The 25,495-nt window shown below is 48.6% G+C and overlaps 1 protein-coding gene across 1 annotated transcript; it reads right to left on the minus strand.

Annotated features, from left to right (window-relative positions):
* Window positions 1-15: 15 nt before the first annotated feature.
* Window positions 16-23,855, minus strand: TRAFD1 (TRAF-type zinc finger domain containing 1). The gene is made up of 12 exons (XM_069081885.1): window positions 23,183-23,855; window positions 22,167-22,229; window positions 8,573-8,708; window positions 8,435-8,488; window positions 6,147-6,603; window positions 5,619-5,888; window positions 4,873-4,943; window positions 3,400-3,657; window positions 2,335-2,470; window positions 1,352-1,685; window positions 1,040-1,112; window positions 16-921 (listed from the first exon to the last, which is right to left on the minus strand). Exons 2-12 carry the CDS (start codon window positions 22,208-22,210, stop codon window positions 874-876), a joined length of 1,881 nt encoding a protein of 626 aa, XP_068937986.1. The 5' UTR covers window positions 22,211-22,229; window positions 23,183-23,855; the 3' UTR covers window positions 16-873.
* Between the last annotated feature and the right edge of the window lie 1,640 nt (window positions 23,856-25,495).

Below are 25,495 nucleotides of genomic sequence, written 5' to 3' on the forward strand. Positions count from 1 at the left end.
GCATTACAGGTAGGCTGTGCTCCAAGTACAAATTTTATTTCTATTATAGGGAACTTTAAAAAATTAAAATTAAAAAAAAAAAAGACAAACTATTCAAACTGTTTTCAGAGCAGACTGCAGAACTGCTTGGGGTGGAGAACCATCCTTCGGGGGCCCAGATCCACCCTGTGGCTCCCAGTGAGATGTTTTTTTTTTTCCACAGACAAGCAGCCCTACCAGGGAGCCAATGACAAGCTTTCCTGAACAGCCACCCCCAAACTCCCCTGGGCAGTGCTCTTCAAACCCCAGGAAGGAGCTGGGCTGGCAGCTTAATGCCAGCCTTCAAGGTCCAGCACCTCAAAGTGACGACGTCAAGGTTGGTGGCAGTTCCCACTTTTGGCTGAAACCTGACATCCCCCTCACTGGAATTCCCTGACTTGTTGAGGACATGAATTTCAAAGCTAGCACAGAGAACAGAAGCATACAGGTTGGCTGGCTACAGGAGAGGCCCAGAACACTCTGAGCGAGCTCCCCTCAGGTAACAGGAGAATGACTTCACAGACAGCACAGAAGGCAGTACAGATGATGGGCCCAGAGCCTCTGCCCACCCTCCACCCCCCCCAACAACACTGCAAGGAGACACAAGGGGGAGCCGTTCACTGAGGCCCCAGCCTGCAGGCACGGGTGGACTCTGAATGGCGTCCCCTGGGCTCTTCACAATCGTCCCCACTTTGACCACTTCACAATGTAAAAAGTTAGAAAATGATGGCTGCCTAGAAAAATTAAAATCCATACAAGGTTCTCTGTTGGAACAATCAGAGCCAGCCTCTTGCACCAGGGCAGGCGCTGCTGTGCATAGAAGGGTAAAGACCAAGGATCAGCTCCAGCCGGAGGCTACTCCTCTTCCTCAGCATCACCCGCCGCTGGTTTAGGAGATTTTGTCTGTGGAAACAGCAGGGCAGGTGCAGCTGCCTTTAGCTGCAGATCAGCCCCTCCCTTGTACCCACAGCGCTGCCCGCCAGGCCGGTGCCCATAGGGAGAGGCTCACCCATCCTGTTACCTTAGTGGTCCTGTTTCGGAAGTTGGCAGCACTGGTGGTGATCCGTGAGTTCCTTCCAACCTCATTTCTCACACTGAAAGACCAGGAGAAGGAACTGGAAACCAGTTCCCCCAGGACCTCAAGGCCTCGGGGAACAGGCTCTGAGGACTGTCAGGTGTGGGCAGAAAAGAAGAAAGGAGCAGCAGGAGACACTAATGGAGCCTTGTCCTGGGGGCCGGCCCTGAGGCATCTGCCCACTTGGTGCAGGCCACAAAAACAGGAAGGCCACTCTGCAGCAGGACCCCCAGCTAACAGGACCTCTGAATCACTTACCTTAATCCATGTCTCACCGGAGGTACCCGGGGGAAACTGGGCACGTAGCTCTCGGGATATAAACTTCGAGCTGGCCGGCCAGCGGAGATGGGCCCGGTGGCCGGGCTGTGGTTCCTGCGACTCTGCCCTCTTGTGTCCAGGCTATCCAAGTTGCTGGCCTTCAGCACCCGGGGAGGGCTCGGCAGGACCCCAGGCCGAGGGTCCAACACAGCTTTAGGCAGTCTGTTTCGGGAGAGCCCTATGCTGCTGGTAGACCTGCTGGGGGGCAGGGGGTACGCTGACTTGCCTGCTTTTTCCTGCCGCATGTCATCCATGTAGCAGGAAGACAAGTCTCCTGAAAGGGGAGAAGGGAGACCATCAATGATGTAAAGAAGGCCCATGCTGCTGGGAGTCCGAGCCAGGACCAGCAAGGAAAGGGGACGGCCCTTCCAGGGGCAACTCTCCAAGGGAAATTTAGGTGATATAAAAACTAATTGAATTTTCAAAAAATCTATCCTGAGCTCTGTCTGTTAGGAGGTCAATGGCTCAGCCCGAAAGCCAGCTTAAATACCCCTCTGACCCAGGCCTCCTCACTCCTAAGCCAGCCGGCTCTATGGACTTGTTCAGAAAGCAGAGCCAACTGCTGTGCGTTGACACAAGGGCTGCAGTGATGCCCAACACCAGGACCATTTGTATTTTTCTCTAAAATTTATTTCTAAAGTAGTTTTACCTTCTTTTTCATGGATTACTACGACATCATTAAAAATGAATTGATGTCCTAAGTCCAGAGAGGCTGGCCTGAAGTACAGCCTTCGGAGTGCACAGATAATTCCCCAAGAAGTTTGTAAATACACACAGGAAGACGCCAAGGACCCTGGTGGGCTCTGAGACTGTGGGCAGGGCCCTCCACCACCCAGACCTAAGAAGGGTCCCGGGGCCTGTGGGTGCAGTGTCCACGGCCCTGGAGCACAGTGAAGGCAGAGCTGGGGGCGTCTGGCTGCTACCTTGGTGCCTGATCCGCCTCCTGGGCAGCTCGGGGGATGGCTCAGGCTGCAAGCTGCCTTGTTTCGGAAGTGGTTCACAGGTAGGAAGCAGCCACTCTGCGGGCACTCCAGTACCTGGGCGCAGGTCACACTGGTCCTAAGAAGAGAAACCCAACTGAGTCCTTTGTGACAAGAGAATTCTCCGGCTCACAAACAGCCTCCTTCTGGCATAGAAGACACAGACTGGGCCCACGACCGTGTAAGGAGTCACGAGGAGAAGCTGCCCCTTCAGGGCAGGGACGCCAAGCACCCCAGTCAGGAGGTCTTCCCATCCTGAGAGAGGGAGGGAGCGAGCCAGCTTCCAGCTCTTCAGCCATAGGGCGCGGGGTCAGGGAATTTGGGAAAGAAGCTAAGTGCAGCTTTTCTCTCTCTGCCTCAGGGAGGCAGCAGCAACAAGCAGACAGCCTTAGAATGTCCTGGACACCCCTTGGTCCTCACTCTCTGACCAAAAGCAAATGCCTGCACTGGGAAGATCAAACGGATGGCCATTGGGCATCCTCATCTTCCTCCTCTCATGCTCTAGGGCCAGTTCAGTAGAATGGTCTGAGCAGCACCACTCCTTTGACTGCTCAGAACAAAACAGGTTCAGACAGGAGGCCCATCTGCCACATTGGAAGGTCAGAACCAGACTGTTGGAGCCAGCAGGCCCTAAGAAGGCAAGGAAGCCCAAGGCTCTCCTTTGTTATCCTGGTTCCAAGGACTGGCCCAAAGCCACACAGCTTGTCAGTGGAGAAAGCTAAGACCAGCAGATCACCAGTAACGGCTTCTCTCCTGGGGGAAGACCCTCAAGCTCAGCCCCAGAGCGCATCCATCCAAAACGGCTATCCTAAATGCCCCGCCCATGGCAGCTGCAGTCGCCAAGTTCCTGCAGCGAGCTAATCTGGGGACTCACTGAGCATCAGCCCAGTGGTGTTGGCTCACTGAGCCAGAAAAAGGAGCTGGGACTTCCAATGGGGGAGCTGACAGCCCATGGTCCAGGAAGACTTCCCTTCCCATTAAAGCTTTAGCCCACTTGGAGTGCCGTACCTGGTGGTGGAAAAGGACTTCCTCTTCTAACTGAATGCCACAGAATTCACAGGGAATGATGACGCTGCTCTCCCCAGAGGGCACAGCTGGCAGATCCAACAGGGAGCGGAACCTGTGGACGGCCCGCGTGGCTGGCAGGTCCAGGAACCTCTGAAGCTGATCTTCGTGGCCCTCACGGTCCCCACGGTCCTGGGACAAGCTTGGGGGAGAGCTTCTCTTACTGAATGAAGCCAGGGCACTCGCGGGGTTACAGCCCGTCTGTCATTCAGAAGGTAACAGTCAGTCACCACAGGGAATGCAAGATGCCTTAAGTCTAATTAAGAGACCCACCCCCCAGCCAGGCCTCTGTTCATGCCAAGGTCTGGCCCCGGTGGACATACTTGGGAAGCCCCCCTGCCGAGATAAGGCCAAATCCCTAACATCTGCCCCCCACCCTATGGCCAGAACAGCTTCATTCTCCCTCCTCAAACCAGCCACCGATCCAGCTCCTGACCATCTCAGTGCCCAGATGCCGGTCCTCCCAGTCACCAAAACCGAGGCCTCTTTTCCACTCCTCACCCTTCCTAACCTCCCTCTGACTCCCTTCTCCTCCAGGATGCTATAAGCTCTCCCTCCTGGGTTGTCAGGACCAGCCCCACACCATGTCCCAGCCCTCAAGGTGCTGTCCTAGAACTTCTCATCACCTCATCAGCTTCCATGGCTTTAATGCCTGTCTAACGTTACATCAGCCCTGTTCTGGTAAGAAAAGCTCAGCTCCCAGGGGGCTGCCCGGGGCTCTGGTCCCCCATCACCAACTCCCTAAGGAACATTTCAAGTGGATGTTCCAGAGACACCTCAAATCCAGTGGGTCCAAAATAGGATTCCTCCCTTTTTTCCCAAGCTGCCCCATTTCTGTCCAGCACCCATCCTCTCTGCCTTCCTTCCCCTCTACCCAATTGCCAGCGCTTTCCCCCTTCCCAAGGACACAAAAACACGTACATTACAATGTCTCTCCTGACAGAGCTCTAGCGTCTTAAGGGTGAGACCCGTTTCCTGTCTGTCTCTGTACCCTCCTCCCCAGCAGGTGGCATACAGTAGGTCCTAATGCTTGCTCATTATTAACCACTGAAGGCATCCAATCTCCTCCATTCATGGGTCCCTTCCCCATATCAGGAATGACCTAATTCAAACTTCATACCCAGCACTTTCTTTGGACGTGTCCTATCTCACCTGTCCTGCCCCCCTGGGGTAGGAGCTCCATGCAGTCCTCAGGGAGCACTACACATAGTGTACCTGTAAGCACTAGGCCCTTAAGAAGTATTGGCAAGTCACCACTGACATCCAGGACGGAGCCACAGAGAAGGTGTCCCTGCCTCATCCCCTCCCCCTTCGGGCTTAGCCCACAGCCCAGGCAGGAGCCCCCTGAAGCCAGCCTTGTGCCCACAGCCCTTCCCATGCCAGCAAGCCACCAGTCCTGCCCCCCTCACAATGTACCTGATGAAGAATCAGGTCTTCCTCAGGATAAAGCTCCTCACAAAACTCACAAGGCAGCATGGTCTCATTACCTGCAGAAAGGACAAGCATGTCTGTCTACTCCTGGCTCCAATCAGTCACACCCGCCTCCCCCACGCGGCATCCCTGGGGCTCCTCCACTGGCCCACTCCCAAACCACGTCTACACGGCCAGGCTCTCCTCATCGTCTTCCTGACTATCCCATGACCAGTAGGTATGAGGCCATGTGCCACTACCCATCCCAATGGCTCCCTAAATTCCAAAAAAAAAAAATAAGGTGACAGAAAGTCCCCTCTGTCTGAAGCTTCTTCATATGCTGGGAATGAATCAGTCGTTCATTCTCCTTTTTCTAGGATGTGTAACAGGCAGTCAGAAGGAGGTGGGCAGAACACTCACGAGACACAAAACCAGAGATGACTTTGTCCTCCACCTTGATGACGCCTTTGGGATCAGTAGACGCTACAGGCCAGTGAGCGCCTTCTTGCGCACATTGCAGGACAATCCGCACTGAGTTCAGCAACGTGACCCACCCACTGTACCGTCAGCCCCTCTTCTCCATCTCATCTTGAGAACTCTCATAAGGGGCCACAGGGAAGACCCCTGACCACAGGCCATGGCCCCAGGTCCCCTGGGCTCTGCCACAAGAGGCCTCCCAGGCTCCTGTTCTTTAACTTCACCTCTAAGTGGGTCCCCTGCTTATGGAAAGGTTTTATTTTTCTTAAACTTACTCTTTGACTCCTTTGGACCCTTTGTGGCTAGGAAAGGCTTGGTGTAGAGCAGGTCGGTGTCCCGGGCCTGGCCCAAACGAGAAGCCGGGCCAAGGTCTTTGGCACACACAGCTCTCCAGAAGTCCTCAAGGTGGGCGACGGTGCTGCTGGGGGCGCCACTCTCACTCTGCAGGCTCAGGGCCAGCATGTAGTCCAAATGAGCATCTTCCTCACCAGACACTGGAGGGGACAGCTGGCTTTTACTGCCCGTGTGCCTCTCCTGTTTCTCCACTTCAGCAAAAACCAGCACACAAAGAGACATGTTAGAGGCAGGCGGGCACTCCCACAGCCAGCTCCACATCAAAGAAGAAGTGTAACCAGGAGGCCAGATGCCCCCACTCATCATCACCCACACCCCCAGCCCTCCCTTCAGAAAACACCAAAGGCCTTAGCTCCTTCTGAGACCCTCTGCCCTGCTACAGCGCTCCTCACAAGCATAGCCCCCAACCCTTTTCCACCACACCCACCAATGCGCCCAGGATGGCTCACCTCGATTCTGGTCCAGCTGCATAGCCGACCCAGCCCCTCGGTTTGTACTTCTTGACATCTGGTCGGCTATGAGCCGGCTATAAAAGGGGTCGTCCAGGGACCTCGAGAGCTTCTGCAGAGGTCTAGTGGGGTTTTCAGGACCCAGCATGTTCTGAACAGTCTGTGCTATGAACCATGCTCCATCCTCCTCCTCCTCCTCATCCTCTTCTTCCTCAGCCTCATCCTCCTCACTCTCATAGCCGTGGAGAGGCCTGGTTCTTGCCTCTCTCTTTTCCTCCTCCTCTCTCCCACACACTTCAGGGTGAGCCTTGAGAGCTTTCACCAGAACATTCCGGCCACACTTGCCACAGAGCTCAGTGCGGGCCCCACAGTAATCTTCGTGGTCCTTCAGTTTGAGAAATGCTAGCTCCAACTCACAATGCTGGCAGACAGCAAGCCTCAAGGGGCACTCCAGGGCCTGCAAACAGAGTAGCCAGAGGCTTGCTTCAGTGGCCCAGGCTGAATCCTCGGGGCACGTGTGCAGCCACAAGGCTCTCTGCATCCACCCCCACCTGGCCCGGCTAACAGGCCCTTCCCACCCCTCCATCACAGAGCTCTTGGGGATCCCACTCAAGGACCTGGACACCCACCCGACTCTCGTGCTAGGCCTCCTGCCGGGGGCTTGACTTGGGAAGCTGGGAGGTCGGGGGATTTTGCTGACTAGAAAAATACTGCACAACCTTTGTGTACTTGGGCACAGCCCTGCCAGAAATCACCAAGCTTAAGAGGCCCCTCCGAGCGGTAACATACACAGGTGAATATGAACAAACTGGATTTTATACCTAGATGGAAGTGGTCATTAAAATTAGTGAATACACATGAAGGACTCTTATGATAAGAATGCACCCATTTCTTGCCTCTGAAGCTTGAGGCTCTAATTGTATTATAGCACCATCTCTAAGGCTTACATCATCTACAGCCATAATGCTGAGAGAACGGAAGAATGCTCCAAAGGTTCAGACTTCCCATGCCTTTAGCACTGAAAGAATAACGCCAGGGAGAGTGTGGAGGCTATGAAGGGGCAGTGGGAACTGAGTGAATCCCCCACCTCCACTGCATGACAGGCCTGGAGCTGGCTCAGTCCCCTTTCTACTCAATTAGGGGATATCCAATTTCTGTACTGGGAGAAGACTTTACTGGGTTGTTTGAACCTACCCTTGTGTGGCTGGGAAGCTGAACCACCCCTCCCTGCTGCCTAGAAACCCTGGACCAAGGACTGAGGTCAAATCTGAAGACCAGTGCACGGACTTTCCTCACAATTACACATCTCAAGCAGCCCATTCTGTCTTATCTGAAAACTAGCTCTGTGCTGGTGACTCAGTTTCCACGTTCCTCTGATTGTTTATGGGGGTCTGCGGGAGTGGGACCTCTTTTTCTGATTTCAGAGAATTGCTCCCATTTGCTCTCCCCCTCCCAACTTGGAATGTCCCTAATTTTTCCTCCAAATAGAAATCAGATCACCTAATTTTGTATCCTGGCTTATAGCCTGTTAATTGTTTTCTTTTAATGCACAAAATTTTGTCTCCGCCTGTATGTGGGGTCCAGTGCCAAAGCGAGGGACCCAGTCCTGATTTCTTAGTCAACTGGCATGCACTGCTTAATAAAGTGATATGCTCGAAAGCTGAAACCTCCATTTCCTTAGTCATTTCATCTTTCGCCTGCTACCACCAGGCCCTCACTAACAAAGTCCTATGAATCACTGCTGAATGCTCCAGAAGAGCAGAGAAGCCATAAGCCATGAAAAGGTTTTCAGAATCTCCCCCTGACGAGACTCTGAAGCACTGTCTGCCTGTGTCCTATCTACGGGGCAGGATGGCCCTTCCTAGCGTCTCCCTTCTCTGATCCAAGTGCAAGGTCAGCAGGCCAGCTCCTTCCCCTACAGTGCTGAATCTGAACAGACTCTAGTCATGCTGAGCTCTCACCAAATGCTCTCTGAGAGTCTGTGCAGGTCTAAGTGGTGAGTGAGAAACCACGAGGTCAGAATGGAGTGATGAGATACTGGTCAGGCCTTGTGCCAAAGAGTCCACACAAGAGTGTCCGGCACAAGCCTGGGTGAGCACGCAGCCAGCCAAGGGAGCTCTGAAGGCAGCGCCAGCTGAACCAATGCTGACCCAACCATGCCCTGACAGCAGAGGTGGCTCGCAAGGGGAAGGCCGCGGGAGCAGCGTCTGCTTGGCAAGTGCAAGTAAACTGTGTGACCAAGCGAGACCCAGAGCAGCAGCCTCCTCCTGGAGGCCAAGGGCACCAACCTCGTGATTCGCCAACTGCCATCTCTCCATCTTCATGTTACACTTACAGGTCACCTGGGGAGAGAAGAGAATGGTTCAGTCTGCTTTCTGGAGCTGCCAGCACTGTTGGGCTGTGAATATGGAAGAGGACTAAACTACCTGGCTGTGCTCCAGCTCCATGTGGGCCTTCATTTCAGCCTTGGGGACTGGCTCCCTGCAGGCGTGGCACACGCCGATGTTCCGTCGACAATGAATTTCATGGATGGTGAAATTGGGCGCAGGAATCTCTCTTTTGCTACCGAAACAAACAAAACAAAAGTGTATTTACTGACAGCTCCGTACCTTGCAACACAAAACACGTCCTACTCCAAGGCCTGTTCCTGGGGCCTCTCAAGTCCTGGCAGGCACGGCCTGGTGCTCTCCTTCATTCTCCTCATCTCCCCCCACTTTAGAGAATGAAGCCCTCTCAGGTCTGGGCTAACTGTGTAACACTCTTGAGTCTTCATCCAGCCCCCCACCTGACGAGTAATCCACAATTATCCCATCATATGGAGTTAGAGAACACATGAGGAACAGATTCAGGTTTCAAATCCGGGAAAAAATAAAAGTTGAAGTGGTCGAGTTCAAAACTCTAATTCAAGAAAGACACAGAAGAGCCCCAAGCCCTGCTCAAGCAGCAGCTCCTCCTTGAAGGCCCAGCTGGCAGGCCACCCCCACTGCCCTTTACCTTGTAGAGTTACCTCCCCACAGAAGAGAATGGAAACTCCCTGAGGCCAGAGGGGGCTTCATTTCTTAACACTCTCTCCCCTGTGCTAAGGTACAGGGCTCACCACTTAATAAAGGCCTCCTGATTAATGGATTCTCCAAAGCAGAAGTGCAAACTATTTATTGGTAACCAGAGAAAAGACTGTTTCCAGTCACCCATCAGAAAAATGCAAGTTAAGACCACCTCACATCCTGAGCAATGTGGGAGATGGCAAAAGCTGAGACTCCTGAAAAGGCCGAAAGACAAGGACATGAATGCAATGCAGGGGTGCTGGGAAGTGTGCCGAGCATTCTGGTAAGCAATTTATAATTACGCTAAGAAAATGACCAACCAGCCCAAACCCTCCAACCCAGAGATCCGAGGGCATGGGGAGGCACACATCCAGCCCAAGGAAATCAAGCAGAGTAGGCTCTCTAAAGGCTGACTGCTACTGTTATTAACAGCAACAATGCCACAACATTTTTATGGCAGCAGCAGCCAAGAACTGGAAACTCGGAGAGCCCCTCATGGGGGCCTAGGTAAACAAAGGCCACGGAATAGCACTGCTCTGTAAGAAGCAACAAATGAGCAGAAATTCAGAGAGCCCTGGTGAGCAAGAATGGCAGGAACTGACTCAAGGGAAGCAGAAACAACAGCTGCCATCCCCAGCCCAAGCCCCTGAGCCTCTGGAGGAGCCAGCGCTCCCACACACAGAAGGCACTGATCAATGCTCAGGCTGTCGGCTGAGGGCGAGGGTCACAAAGCCTTGGTCTCCTGGGGTTTGTCACCAGGGGAGGTTTGAATTCAGAAATGAACACCCTATAAAAACAAGACTCCAATACAACTTAAAAAAAAAAAAACGTAGATCACTTCATGGGCCGCAAGAAAAGAAAGCGTTAGCCCAATCAGCCTTTCCCTACTGTGAGGACACAATCCCGACCCAGCAGGGTGACCCTGGGCAGGCCACCTGACCTGTCTCCTCCACATCTGGCCGTGGGAGCGCTCCAGCAGGGCCAAGTATCAGCCCTGCACTCCCCACAGCGCACAAGACTCCTTGCCTGGGGTCTCTCTACTTTCTCTACTTCCTCACCTTCGCTGCTGCTTGTTTCACAGGGAAGGTCATCTCCCCTCTTACTAACTTATCAAAAAACTTCTCCAAGGCCCAGCTCAGGCCCCGCTTCCCATCTTCTCATTAGTCTTGGAACTGCAGAGGTCCTTATGACTAATCTATTACAGTCCAGTCCACCTCCTTCCCAGCCCTGCGCTGTTCCCACACTACTGGTCAGGTATTTCGGGAGTGTCTGCTCTCAGAGACCCCATTTGGGGTTTTCTTGGCAGAGATGCTGGAAGGGTTTGCCATCTCCTTCTCCAGATGAGGAAACTGAGACAAACAGGGTGTAGTGACTTGCCCAGGGTCACACTGCTAGTGTCTAAGGCTGAATCTGAACTGAGAAAGGAGTCTTCCTGATTCCAAATCCAGTGCTCTATTCATTGCTGCCACCATAAAAATCTCCTAAAATTACTTTGAAAGTAAGGGGCGGCCAGGTAGCATAGCAAGTAATAGCACCGGCCCCAGAGTCAGGATGACCTGGGATCAAACCTGGGCTCACTTAGCACCCACCCAGAAACATCTGGCTTGTAACCTTGAGCAAGTTACTTAACCCCAATTGCTTATTTAAAAAAAAAAAAGAAAGAAAACAAGCCCCACCCCCCAAAGGCCAAGGAAACAGCTAAATGAGTGCTTTGTAAAGGATTAGAGCAGAGCAGTTCCTTCCCAAAGAGCCCGGCCCTCACAAACTTAAAACCTAAAAACAGGTGCTTCTTTCCTACCCCTCAGAAAAAATCCTCCAGGAGGAGTTTGGAGCCTGAGAAATGACTCAGTCATTCCAACAAAACTACCCATGACGAACACTGGCTTCCAGGCTGCTGGAGCCCTCTAGGCTTCCCCCAACAGGTAACTCTAGAACACAGGTAGCCTTTTCCCCAGCTGCTTTTCTTATTAAAACTTAAAAAGAGAGAAAGAAAAAAGGAGAGAAGAAGAAAAAAATAACCCTGCCTGCAGAACTTTTCTGGGCCAAGGAAAACCTCTGAACTGGACAAATTTTACATCTGTCTGTGCATTTATCCCACAATGTAGTCTGAGAAGTTGTGGGCTCATTTCTAAAGGGTGGGAAGCCAGACCTGTGCAGTGTATCAGGAGGTTCTGGGCTCTAGCCCAGGGTCTGCCTCTTAAGTCACTCAGTCACTGGTGGCCAGCTCCCTGTCTATTAAAGAAATTTTTGATGATGTGTTCTAGAACAGGGGTTCTGAAACTGGGGAACATTTACTTATTTTTTAGAAAAAATAATATATTTTAAAAACTGTATTTCAGTATCACTGGTTTCCTTTGAAACCCTGTGTATATTATTTTATGGACTTAACATCATTGTTCAGAAAGGAGGTCCCTATACTTCCCTACATTGCCTGTACACACAAAAGGTGAAGACGTCCTGTTCTCAAAGGTCCCTCCCAATTCTAAATCCTATGATCTCCAAGTTATCCTCATTTTCAGTCTTCTCCATGTTCTGCCCGCCTCACTCACCAAGCCAAAGTTTAATTACACACCAATAATAATCAAGTTGGTTGCCAAGAAGTCTGGACCAGGTTTGGTTTTTCCAAGTCTGGCCCTGCCCAAAAGCAGAACACACCCAACTTATATAACAAAGAACCAATTCAATTCCATTAACACTGACAGAGCTTCTACAGTTAAGACAGAAGGAGAGAAAAAGATAAATGAGACCGAACTTCACAAACTTTTTGGTCTCAGGACCCCTTTACACTCTTAAAAATCAAAGACCCCCAAAAGCTTGTTAATTTGGATTACCTGTATTAAGATACACACATTAGAAATCAAAAGGGAGGGGCAGCCAGGTGGCGCAGTAAGAGCACTGGCCCCAGAGTCGGGAGACCTGGGATCGAATCCAGTCTTGGATACTTAGCACCCACCTAGAAACACCTGGCCGTGTAACCCTGAGCAAGTTACACACCCAGAAATAACTGGCCATGTAACCTTGAGCAAGTTACTTAACCCCAATTGCTTAAAAAAAAAAAATCAAAAGGGATATTTTCTAAAATTTAAAAATTCATTTAAAAATAATGAAAAGAACACAAAAAAACTTTTTTCCAAAACAAAAGATAATTTATGATAAGAATGGCATTGTTTTTACATATTTTTGCAAATCTCTTTAATGCCTCACTTAACAGAAGAAAGGCAGAATTCTCATAAATGCTTCTGTATTCAATTTGTTGTGATATGTGTTGTTTTGGTGGAAGTATATGAAGAAAATCCAGCCTCACTCACAAAGATGTGTGGTTAGAAAAGGGAGGAATATTTTAATAGGCAAATAACATCTTAATATGATGAAAATAGTTTTGACCTTGAAGACCCCCTAATAGGGTCTCAAGGACCCCCAGTTCTCAGAGCATACTTTGGAGAACCACTGAATTACACAATCTCAGCACTACAAATTCTAGTAGGAGACATAAGACATGAACACAACTAAATGTGGTACGAGGTAAAATGGAGTAAGTAATAAAATAGCAGAAATCTGTAATAGCAACTTACTATTTCCAAAACACTTAACATAAATTTGTTATCTGATGCTTCCTAGGGTAGAGAGAGGGCTGGCCTGAGAGGAAACAGCAGGATCACCTGCCATCTCTGACTCCAGCTATATGGTCACAAGTCAGCCAGGGAATTTCTGAGCTGACAAGAGGCCGAGATCTGAATGAACACGTTCTCCCCACAACATCCCTGATGAGAAGTGGTCCAGCTTTGGCTGGGACACTCCCATGCCACTGAGCTTAGCAGACCACTTATGCATACTTCCATTACTGGGCAGCTGAAAGCCTTAGTTTCTCTCGTCCACCCATTTCTTCTAGTTCCAGCCTCTGGGCACCAAGCAGACCAAGTCTCATGCCTGTTCTATAAGACAGCCCAACAAAATATTTGGGAGAGTTCACATTTCCCCCTCTCTCCTAGTTTTTTTTCCCTCTTCTTCAGGCTACACATCCAACTTGTTCCTTCAAATAATACCACAGCATATGCTCAGTCCTTGGCCATTCTGGATTCCTTCCTCTGGACCCTTCAGTTTATCAATGTCCTTTCTGAAAGAATCTATCCAGAATTCAAGACAACACTCCAAGTACCACAGGGCTGGCACACCTCCTGACTCCTGGACACAAAACAGGTTTTTTAAGGCAGTCAAAGATGCAACAGATGTCATGGCTGTCCTGTCTCACCACTGACACCTACTGAGGCTGCATCCACTGGAAGTAACAACCTCTCTGAGTCTGTGTGACTGGCATCAGTCAAAGGAGGGCAATACCATACCCACCTCCACACTGCTGGATGGACCAAATTAGACAATGGATGGACAAGACTTTTTAAATCAGCCTTAAGGCAAGGGATTAATGTCAGCTCTTGGGATTTAGTCTAGCACAGAAAAGACAAGGTAATGAACAAATCTTTGATGATGGCAACAGCCTCTCAATCCTCATACATAATTACCATTTGGTCCTACAAAACCACATTACAAAGGAATCTCTCAACTCCCAAGGGTTCCCTTAGCACCACAGGATAAGGGATTCTCTCCTTAAGTACCATCAACTTGCCTGCTGGATATTCCACGGGCATCTTAAGCTCATCTCTCCAAGGGCAAATCCCCTGGCAAAAACTTTATTGTAAAAGGAAGATAACTGACTGGGGTAAAGACAAAAGACTATCAAAATATCTGATTGCTTAAATCCCTTCTCCAGTCCTTGGCTTTCAAAAAAAGCTGCAGAACTTTTATCTAAAACTGATTTAAGACTTAGGGATATGCAAGTTTTTAAATTACATTGTTTAACATTTTATTTTTACATGCTTTTTACCATCTCTGCCTCCCACTAAACCCCTCCACTGAACAAAACAAACAAATAATAAAATCTTTATCAGAAATACCTAGTTCAGGTAAAACAATTCCCATATTGGCCATGCCCTCTTCCACGCCCAATCCCTGTGAGTCTGCATTTTAAGCTCATCAGTTCTCTGGCAGAAGGCTAAGTAAGCAGCGTCTCTCCCTGAATCATCGTGGCTCATCAGCGGAACTTATCCAAGCTCCAAGTCATTTTCCTCCATACCTGTGTAAATCATTAAATTATTACCTGTTCTGGTACTGCACGCTTCACTCTGCTTAACTTCATAAAAGGTCTTCCCAGTTTGCTCTGAAACTGTCCATTTCATCATGTTATGGCACAACACTATTCTACTGGATTCAGAGACCAAACTTTGATCAGTCAATTTGCCTATTGGAGTACAGTCCTTTCGTTTCCAATCTGTGGCCACTACAGCTGCTATAAATATTTCTGTACCTACACTCCTGGCTTTCTCTGATCTCTAGAGCACAGGCCTGGTAGTAGTAGAAGGAGTGGACGGTTAGTCATTTGGGAGGCTGGACCAATTTACAGCTTTACCAACAGTGCACCAGGGCCCTGCTTCCCAACACATTTGTCAGGCTTCTCATCATCTCTGCCAGTCTAATGGGTATAAGCTTGATTTCATTTGGATTTCCCAAATTATTAGTGATTTAGAACATTTTATACAGTTGTAGACAGTTTGCATTTCTTCCTTCCCAAACTGCCTGTTCATATACCTTGGCCATTTATCTACTGAGGAATGGCTTAATTTATTATCTGAATTCTCTAGCTTAGAAATGGGATCTTTGTCAGAGAAACTAGCTGCAAAGACATTCTTTTCCCCATTTACATGTGTCCCTTCCTAGTTCCCTTTTAAATTTAATCTATTCCCATATGAAAATCTAGAGCGGGGGAGAAGGGGGCCTGGAGGGTGTTCAATCCTCTTTTATCAAATTCAAATGAAAGGGAAGTTTGTGGGACGCCTGTTTACCCTCCCCCATTCTCTAGGATTATATGTTCATCTTATGTACCTAATGTATCTTTTGTACTTATGTATTGTCATCTAAGTCTGGTCTTTTGACATTAAGTCATAATCCTTTTCTTCCCCAATAATGTACTCTGTCCTTCCCATTTTTGTCTTCTGAGATCATCAAAACAAAACATGGACCCTCTGTCATTTTTACCTTTTTTTCCAACGACCCTTAACTGGGCAGCTAGGTGGTACAGTGGATAGATGGAGTGCTAGGCTTGGAGTCAGGAAGACCGGAGCTCAAATCCAGCCTCAAGACATTTACTAGCTGTGTGACTCTAGGCAATCACTTAACCCTGTTTGCCTCACTTTCTTCATCTGTAAAATGAGCTGGAGAAGGAAATGACAAACCTCTCCAGCATCTCTGCCAAGGAAACCCCAAATGGGGTCACAAAGAGTTAGACACGATTGAAAACAACTATACAATAACATAAACCCTTAAAGAAAGTAGGATTTTGAGAAGCCTTTAGTTTCTTATCTCCCTATTAACATGCAAAAAATTCATTGCCCATATTACCTTTGATTCAATTCACCCAATATGTGTACCTTTCTGTTTCTCTTAACGACTCAGTTTCCATTTCAAAGTATCTTCTCAGTTTGATCTGAAAAGCTTGGAAATCTTCTATTCCATTAAAAATCCATTTTTTCCCTTGAAGGATTATACTTAGTTTTAAATTACATGGTATCCTTGCTCATAAACCTTCATCACTTGCCTTTTGAAATCTTGTATTTCAAGCTCTTCTCTTCTTCACTGCAGCAGCAGCTAAGTCTTACGTGACCCTTACTGTGGCTCCAGCCCGCCAGGTCTTGGTGGCTGCCAGCTCGACACAGACCAGCCCTCTGCTCTCCACCAGTCTACCCCTGAGGGTTGCTATCAGGATGTTGTCATGATCCTGGAGGCTTTCTGTGTATCCCAGGGAAGGGTAGAGGTGTCTACAAGTTTATTTCTTTTTAAACTAGTATATTTCTAAGTTCCAGAGTGGTATTTTCAAGGGGCCTGGGTTCATCAGACTTAGCACATCAACACTGTCTCATAATTCTAAGAATTTTTTAAAATTACAGATTGAGGGGCAGCTAGGTAGCGCAGTGAACAGAGCACCGGCCCTGGAGTCAGGAGGACCTGAGTTCAAATCCGGCCTCAGAGACATTTAACACTTATTAGCCATACGACCTTGGGCAAGTCACTTAACCCCAACTGCCCTTCAAAAAGCAAAAAAAAAAAAAAAAGTAAAATAAAACTACAGATTGAGTCTGACAACACTACCTAAATTAATTTACAAATTTAGTGCTCTACCAAGCTGTCAAGAGGTACTCTACTTCATAGAGCCAGACAAAAATGACAATATTCATTTGGAAGAACAAAGGTCTAGAATTTCAAAGGAAATTGGGGAAAGTAGGGGGGTGTATAAATGAGGAAGCAATAATCCTTCTAGACCTCAAATCATATTATAAAGCGGTACTATACAAACTTTGATACTGGTTAAAATATAGAATAGTATCGTCATTAGGAGATGGATAAGGAAAAATCAGAAACTTATCAAACTTAACTCAGTGTTTGATTAACATAAGAATATAAATTATTTAGGAAAGAACCCCCTACTTAACAAGAACTGCTGGGAATATTCAAAAAATAGTTTGGAAGAAAAATAGATTCCAATAGGTTCCAACATGTACCACATTAAGCTCACAGCTGACACATAACCCAGGAGATATTCAGGAAAAAAATTAGAAATCCTAAATTTAAAAAAAAGAAGAATTAGCTCATATACCTTTCACACTAAGGTTTAAGGAAGAATTTCCAACCAAACAAGGTATAGAGGCGATCACAAAAAGTAAAACAGATCACCCTGATTACATGCAATTGAAATGCTTTTGTACCAATGAAATCAATGCAACTGGGATAACAAATTCAGTCAAAAAAAAAAAGAAGTTCCTGGCATCAATCCCTACAATAAGAGCATGATATCTCAAGATATTTGGGGGTGGTGGGGAAGAGAACAGGGTCACACATATAAGACCAAGAGTCATTCCACAAAGGATAAGTGGCAAAGGATATGAACAGTTCTCAAAAGAACTGCAAACTATATACAATCATATGAAAAGCAGCTCCAAGCCATTAACAAGAGAAATGTAAGGCAAAATGACTGAGGTTTTACTTCCTACCCATTAAACTGGCAAAGATGATTAAAAACGGTTATAGTCAGTTTTGAAGGAGCTGCTGATCCAGTTGGATCTGGATACTGGAAAGCAATTTGGAATTATGCTAAGAAAATGACTAAAATGTCCAAACCCTGACCCAGAAATCCTGCAGTCCACCCCACCCCACCCCCACCCAAGGATGTTAGACATAGAAAGGTCCCGTAGACATCAAAATCTTTACAGCTTCATTTTTTGTAGTAACAAAGAACTACGGGAGATGCCTATTGTTTGGGGAACAACTAAATAAACGGTGGTGTGTGAATGTAATGGAATATTACTGTGCCATCAGAGATAACGACTATCTGGAATACAAAGAGGCCTGGGCAGACTTATAGGAACTAGTGCAACAATATAAAGGGGGATAACTATTAAGAGGAAACAAAGGAAATGCAACATCTGACTCTTATGCCCAAGTGCTTGACCATGAAGAGAAAGCACACGCATCTCCCTGTCCCTTTACGGACACAGCACTGGGAGCTGATCGGCTGTTTGTGCTCAGCCCTTTCCCACCCTCATTTTCCTGTTATAAGAGAGGGCTCTGGGTGAGGGGAGGAAGAGCAGGAATCGGGAATGAAAGTGACTGAAAAACAAAACACCAAAATGGTTTTTTTTAATTAGAGACAAGACATGTGCAGTGTGCTTTTGTTGGATTTTTCCAATTCACATAAAATTTCTCAGAAATTTAATAATTAAAATTAGATTCATTCAAGAAGCCAGATCTAAACTCACCACACACTTTGATGAAATAATCATTACAAGATTGTCAGTGAAGTTCTGCTGAAAACCCAACCATCCATAAGGTATTTATTGATTTATTAGTCTTAGGTGAAGGAAATGGAGAAGGCTGGAAGAAGATATTCATAACAAAACACAACTGCCTGAGCTGGCAAATTTTTCAAAGGCATAATCAACCAGAGAACCCCCTCAATCACCCCCTAAAATGTGCCACTGGAAGTTAGTAATAAAATTAGTAGCACTTGATAAATGTATGTGTATCTATGGACACACAATACACACACACCTCTCAGTGCTACAGCCAGACCCCAGGTAATGCTGCTGTTAAGAGAGCAATGGGAGGAAATACACTGCCTTTCTCTCTCTCAACACAAGGGCAGAAACCCCAGAGGAAGAACTGATGAATGATGAAATCTCACCTTAGACAGAAATCAGTGTTTAGACAAACCGGAGACCATAATACCAGGATCCTCAGTAAAAATAAACTGTTCAGCCCACTCCCACCCACCAGGTAAAAGTCTGAGACCAGACCCCTGAAAAGGAAGAGCTTCACTCTCAGTCCCCAGCCATGCCTGGGCTCTGGACAAAGGCAAGCAGCAGGTGCCATGCCTCGTAAGGAATCAATCCTTCCCTCTGTGGTTGCCCAGCTTGGGCCTCCAAGCTTGATCACAGCTCAAATTTTGCACAACAAAAGAAAATTACCTTAACCTTTGGCTAATAGGAATAATGGGAAAACAAGAGCTCCAAAGGTTTAGAAGCCTGTTTGTTTGAGGGAGGATGCACTTGAGGGCGCTTAGTCACATTCCTTGCTGCTGGAGCTTTTTCTTTAAATAAATGGCTTTGCTTTGAATCGCCCTGTTTTCATTGGCTCTGCTGTAAGGTAGCAACAACCCAGCCTTTGTGAGTCTCTGCACAGCTATTTATACATTGTCATGGGCCTGAAGGCTGCTTCCTGGGGTGGTAGTGGTTTTCTGACTTGGGATAAAGTCCCTTCCAAGACTGAATTCATGACAAAATAACATCATTCTAACACCAAAAGTAGCACTAAGGTTTCCCAATAAAAGAGTTGACAATCATTAGGTGTTGTTGCTGTATACTACGTCAGGTATTGTCACACACACACACGGAAGATACCCCAGGAAAGCAAGCCAATTCCTGCACTCTGGAAGCCCACAATGCACTGGGGGGGGTGGTATGTTATAGGATAACACACAAAACCTACCCAGGGATTAGACGGGAAGGCACTGACACCTTGTATAGTAGAGCACATCTGGGATATTCCAAGAGACAGAGGTGAGGAAGAGCTGGGGGCAGCCTGTGCAAAGGCCCAGAGGCAGAAGGAAGGCTGGGAATGGAAAAGAGTGTGAAGGCCACTTTGGCTGGAGTAGTGCAAGATAGAACGATGGTCAATGTGGCCAGGAAACCAGGCCAGATTTGGACGGTGAGAGGTTTTCCGTGCCAAGCAGGGGCAGGGGTCTGCAGTTTCACCCAAGACCAGAGTGACAATGTGGAGACAGACAGAAGCTTCTCGAGCAGAGAAGTGACGTGATCTCAATCTAACCTTGAGGACAATACTTCACAGCTTCCGTACAGAGATGGATGGAGAGGGAGGGAGAAGCTGGAGGCAGGAAGACCAAGTAAAAACCACTGCAATAACAAGAAATGATGAGATTAAAATGATTTCTTGCAATAAGGGCTCAGGCCACACACACCATTTCATGCCACAAATGACAAAGGAATGGGAAGAACACAAAGAAAGAGAAAGGAAGGATGGAAGGAAGGAGGGAGGGAAAACCAGACTTAATCCCTTTCCTCAATTCAATTCAACAAGTATCTGTTAAGCCCTGCAACTGTATGGCAGGCACTGAGTTAGGACGGATCCCTCCTCAACCATTAAACCAAAGTTGCTGCCCTCACTCTACACCAAGCCTCTGACAAAGCACCCCAAAGGAGAGTGCCAAACCCGGAAAAGAGGCCTCCCAGGGGCAGCGGCCTAGAAGCTGAGCTTCCAAGGAAGAGAAAACTCAGGGGCAGAGAGAAGTGAGCACGTGGAGCCATGAACACCACCAGGGTAAAGGCAGAGAGAAGGAAGACTGAGGGAACCTGCTGGATATCAGGAGAAAAGCTTTTGAGCTCTACTGATCTGACTGACAGAAAGTACATGAAGGAGAGTAATAGGGACATACACCCTAAGAGGAGAGAGGAGCAGCCAGGAGAGAGGCCCTGGGGATTTTATCCAAGAGGTAACTAGGAGCCACTAAAGATTTCTGAGCAGATTTGAGCATGGTCTGATCTGTTTCAGGAAGATCAGTTTGGCAACAGTGAGAAGACTGGATTAGAGGGGAAGAGAGGTCTTAATTCCATTCAAAGAGAGAACAAGGGTTACCTGCAGCTTTTTCTCCTACAGTAAAATCCTGGCACAGAGAGGCTGGGAAGAGAGGTAAAAATCACACCCCCACTGAGTAACTAAGGCAGACAGGGTAGTCACTCTTTGGTACTGGAACATCATATAAACACTGATTTGGAAAAATTTCTAGCAAGTCATGTCAATCACAGGGGATTTTTTTTGTGCTGGTGGAGAATGGAGGAGAGGAAGGGAGGAAAGATTCCCAATGTGGACAGTACCTCCACTGATACCGAAGACAGCAAGGCCTCTCTAATTCAGTTTTCAGCAGCTCTTCTGGTCTCCTGAGACATTAAGTGCCCAGGGTCATAAAGCTAGTGGGTCAGAGACAGGACAGACCACCAGTTTTTCCTGATTCTAAGGCCAGCTTTCTTTATTACCTGGGCTGGCTGGGCTCTTTCAGCTTGGTTACCACACTGGTAACTATTTCAATATACTGGTTTCTCTAGTAATCCTAGGTATCTATTTTATGCCTTTAAAAACATCTTTCTGAAAAGGCTCCAGACAGCTAAAACGCTGATGTCCCCTGTGGCACATCATGCTGTCACATGGGTTACTGATATTAAAATTCCAGTCAGATTTATGGCTAATCCGGTAATGTGACTCTAGAGTCAGGCACCAAACCTCTCAGGGTCTCAGTTGTTACCCCTCTATAAAAAGGGGAAGTTGGACAGTAAAGGAATTTATTTTGCTTTAATACCTGTTTGATTTCTCAGCTGTGGGAAGGAGGAAGCTGAGAGGATACAGACCTGAAAATCAAATAAAACTGGCTTTCACAAATAAAAATAAAATGGTGCAGTTGGACTAGATGGTCACTAAGGTGCACTCCAGCTCTAGGATCTACTAAGTTTCCTGAGACATCACAAACTGTTAGGCCTGGAAGAAGCCTGAAAGCACCTGGCCTCATCCTCCCCACCCTTACCCATTTATTTCACAGAGGAGCAAACAAGCGACCGGCCCACAGCAAAAAGCAAGAGAACCAGTCTCCTGCCCTGTCTCCCAACCCTCCAGAAAGAAAATACTCAAATGACCAAAATGAGTACTTAACCCAAATCTGGTCACTACCAGACTCACCTAAAGCTCCCACTCTGGCCCCACAGCCTCACTTCTCAATCTTTCTTCAAAGACCACAGCAAACTTCTATGAAAAGTGAAGTCCAACAAGATCCCACAAGCCTGTCTGAAGCAGCTGTCACTAACCAAGCATGGGCTTAGGAGGCCCTAAGGTCAGAGGCCCTCAAGGAGCAGTCATCATCTTCCTGGCTGTCCGAGTGCCAAAGGGGTGTTTGCGTAAAAGACTACTTTACAGAGAACTCACACGAGCAAGCCCTCACAGGGTGGTCAGAAGAGGGGATACAAGGACACTCTCGAGGTCTCTCTGAAGAATTCTGGAATCCACTGTGAGACACGGGAAGACCCCGGCCCACAAAGAAGGAGCTGTGCTCTGGGAGCAAAGCAGATCCGTAGGAACTCAAAAGAGACGATTCCACTCCCATTGTTCACACGGACTGCTTGTGCCCAGCCTGTACCTCGATCTCAGCACAGTGATGCCAGCTGGGTCCTCCTGCTGAGGAGGAAGGGCAGCCCCCACCACCCCTTCCTTTGGGGCAACAGGGCTGGGGAGGGAGGGGGCTGGTAGGGCCAAGACACACAGACAGCAGAGTGAACACCAAGGCAGAGGAGAGTCACGGCCTTAATTTTCTTACCAGTTGTCACAGAGCTGAGTTTCCTGTTCTATCACTTCAGCCATCTTTAAAGCTTGCCAAAGTCTAGGAGAGAAAAACAAAAACGTTGGCGCTTTCGTTTTCGATTCTAAGAGGACACGCAGGAAACCACAACTGAGCTACTCCAAGAAAAAATCACGGCTCTCAAAGTTTGTCCGGAACCCTCAACAGGTGCGATCTCTTCTCAGAGTTTACACTGCTCCTCCTAAAACTTCACAGAAATTTGATAATGTGGGTGGGGAGGGAACCTGCGAGATTCTAATGCGTTTTACAGGGTCACACGTGCACGGGGGGGGGGGATTTGAACCCGTTTCCCCCACGCCAGATTGGAGGCTCTTTCCAGCTTGGGGGGCTCCTCAGCCTCAGACACCAAAGTACTCCGCTCATCTGGGAAGGCACAAGGCCAACGGGTCCCGGAGCCTGGGGACGCGTCCAGATGGGCTTCCTGCGGGGTGGAGGAGAGGGCTGCACCCCGCCCCCCTCGCGCCGCAGACTGCAGGATTTCGGGGTTTCATCAGGACCCTCTCCCCCTCAGGGGAGGGTGACACTAAGTGGATGAATGGATTTTTCCCCAGTTAAAAAGCAGACCCAAAACCAGGCCTGGACCGTCGGAGTGGCAAGCAGGGCCGGGCCGGCCACCCGGCTGCCCACCTGCTCCCCCGCCCCTCCCCCGCCCCCGCGTCCCCGAGCCCACCCAAGGCCGGACCGGTCAGCGCCGGCCGGAACAGCCGCCGGGCCCGAGGGGGGCCGCCTCGGCGGGGGGCCAGGCAGTCGAACCGCGGGGAGGACAGGAGCCGCGCCCGCCCACGGCCCGGCAGCGTGGCCCGAGGCCCAAGCGGAACCCCGTCCCCGGGGCCCCGGGCCGGGCCGGGAGGACGCTTAACCCAAACCCCCCCCCCCCCCCCCCCCCCCCCCCCCCCCCCCCCGTTACCACGGAGCTCGAGGGCGGCCGCCCCCACCCCCTTTCCCCCTCAGGAGCCGCGGCCGTTCCGGCCCACCTGGGAAAGAGGAAGAAAGGGACCTGTCACCAGCGGCGGCAGCGGCAGCAAGAAGCAGCAGCAACAGCGGCGGGGGCAGCGGCAGCCACAGCAACAACACTCCCGCTCGGCCCCCGCACTCAACAACCGCCCCAGAACCGCCGCCGCTTCCGGCCACCGCAAGCAGCCGCGCCTGATTGGCTCCGCCTCAGAGCCGGCCCGACGCTCATTGGCCGATCTTGCCCGTCGCTCAGACAGCCCTTTAGGACACGCCCCCTAGTCTATGATTGGCTCGCCAGGCCTTTGAGGCGTGTCCGTTTCCTGGCAGTTCCGCCTCCTGCCAGTCTGGGGCTTTGATGTCAACCACCCAAGTGTTTAGAGAGGCTGGAGGCTACTCTTATTAAAGCTAACAATGTAGTGGATAGTTGTTGTTGTTATTAGCTAATAATGTTGCTAATGGACCATGAAAGTTTTATTATTAGCTAACACAGTTGCTTAATCCGTTTGCCTCAATTTCCTCACCTGTAGAATGAACTAGAGAAGGAAATGGCAAACCACCCCAGCCCCTTTGCCAAAGGGACCCCAAAGGGGGTCCAGGAGAGTTGGGGATGACTGAAAAACGACTGAGCAACAGCAAAATGTTGCTGATGGACCCTGGAAGTCTTATTATTGTTATTTACTATTATTGTTGCTATCTTGAGAAATTGAATAAAAAACATTTATTATTAAGGGCATTTGACCGTGTGACTCCCCAACCCAGTATGCTCCAGGTTTCTTGTTACCTCTAAGATAAATTATAAGCTCCTCTGATAAAGTAGATGCATAGGTGATAGGTGGGCAGACATAGAGAGACGTAGAGAGAGAAGAGAGAGATGAATATGATGTGCTTTGGGGTTGCTGGGAACCACGAAATGTAAGGGCACAGTGGGGGTCCACCTGGAAATCATTCATGCACTTCAATCTTCTTTAAGCCAAGGTGGCGAGGTTTATTGCAATGCCAATAGTTTGGGCTAGATTCCTGATGAATCTGCAACTTCTTGGGGGTGAGACTGATACTTACATACAAAAAAGGGGTAGTGAAAAGATCGGAATGGGATTAAAGGGAGGCAAATAGCCTGCTGTGGGCCAGCACAGTAATGAAAGGAATAAAGTAGTCTGGGGTAGGCCAGGTGAAATAGTGAAAGGAGTGATTAAGTAGCCTGGGGTGGGCCTATAGGGACTGTGAAAGGACTGTATCTAAGTGGGCCAGAAGCCTGGAATGAGTCACCAGTGATCTGGGCTGGTGAAATAAATGTATGGGAAAATTCAGGGACTGGGTTGCTTTCAGAAACAGGATCTTTTCCTTTTAGGGAGCCAGGTCCCATCACCCCATCAGATACATGGGGAAATGAGGGAGAGAAGAGAGGGGGGGGGGGGAGAAAGAGAGAGAGAGAGAGAGAATCATTGTCAAACCTTAAAACTCCACTATCTCTAGGATCAAATAAAATCCTCTGTTTAGCTTTTAAAGTCTTTCACAACCTGTCCCCCTCCTATCTTTCCAGTCTTCTTAAACTTTACTCACAGACTCCCTAATTCAACTGTTCTTCCTCCCCCACAGAACTCTTATCTCTCAACTCTGGGCATTTTCATGGGCTGCAGGGGTGGGGAACAGTCAGCCTTGAGGCCACCTGTGGCACTCTAGGTCCTTGGGTACAGCCTTTTGACTGAGTCCAAGTTTTACAGAACAGATGCTTTTATTAAGAGGATTTGTTGTATGAAGTTTAGATTCAGTCAAAGGGCTGCCCTTGAGGACCTAGAGGGCCACAGGTGGCCTCAAGGCGCCAGGTTCCCCACCTCTGGATCCCCTTTCTCTGGAATGCTCTCTCTCTCTCTTCTCATCTCCCCCTCCTAGCTTCCGGGCTGCCTTCCAGTCTCAGCTAAGACCTCAGCTTCTGGAAGAAGCTCTTCCTAATTCTCCTAAGTCTCCCCCTGAGTATATCGTTAGTTTTTCCCTTACATGTCTCGTTTGCACACAGTGTATTGGCGTATAGTTTGCCCTGTCAGACTGAGCTCCTTGAGATCAAGTACTGGTTTTTGCCTGTCTTTGTATTCTTAGTGCTTAGCACAAAATCTGACACATGTATAAAGGCTTGTTGACTTTGTGCCAGGCACTGTGTAAGTGGGGGATACAAATCGACGAATAAACATTTATTTAAAATGCCTACTATGTGCTAAGTGGGGGATACCAATAATTCATTACCAAAACTTTCGAAAATCTGGCCGAGTTCTGCTGAGAAGACTTGGTGGTTATGGTATAGGCCAGTCAGCAACTTGATGGAAAGCCATTCTGCACTC

This window comes from Petaurus breviceps, unplaced genomic scaffold, assembly GCF_028583685.1.
Source record: "Petaurus breviceps papuanus isolate PSGF00001 unplaced genomic scaffold, PetGlider_PUasm1.0 99, whole genome shotgun sequence".
Taxonomy (NCBI): Eukaryota; Metazoa; Chordata; class Mammalia; order Diprotodontia; family Petauridae; genus Petaurus; species Petaurus breviceps.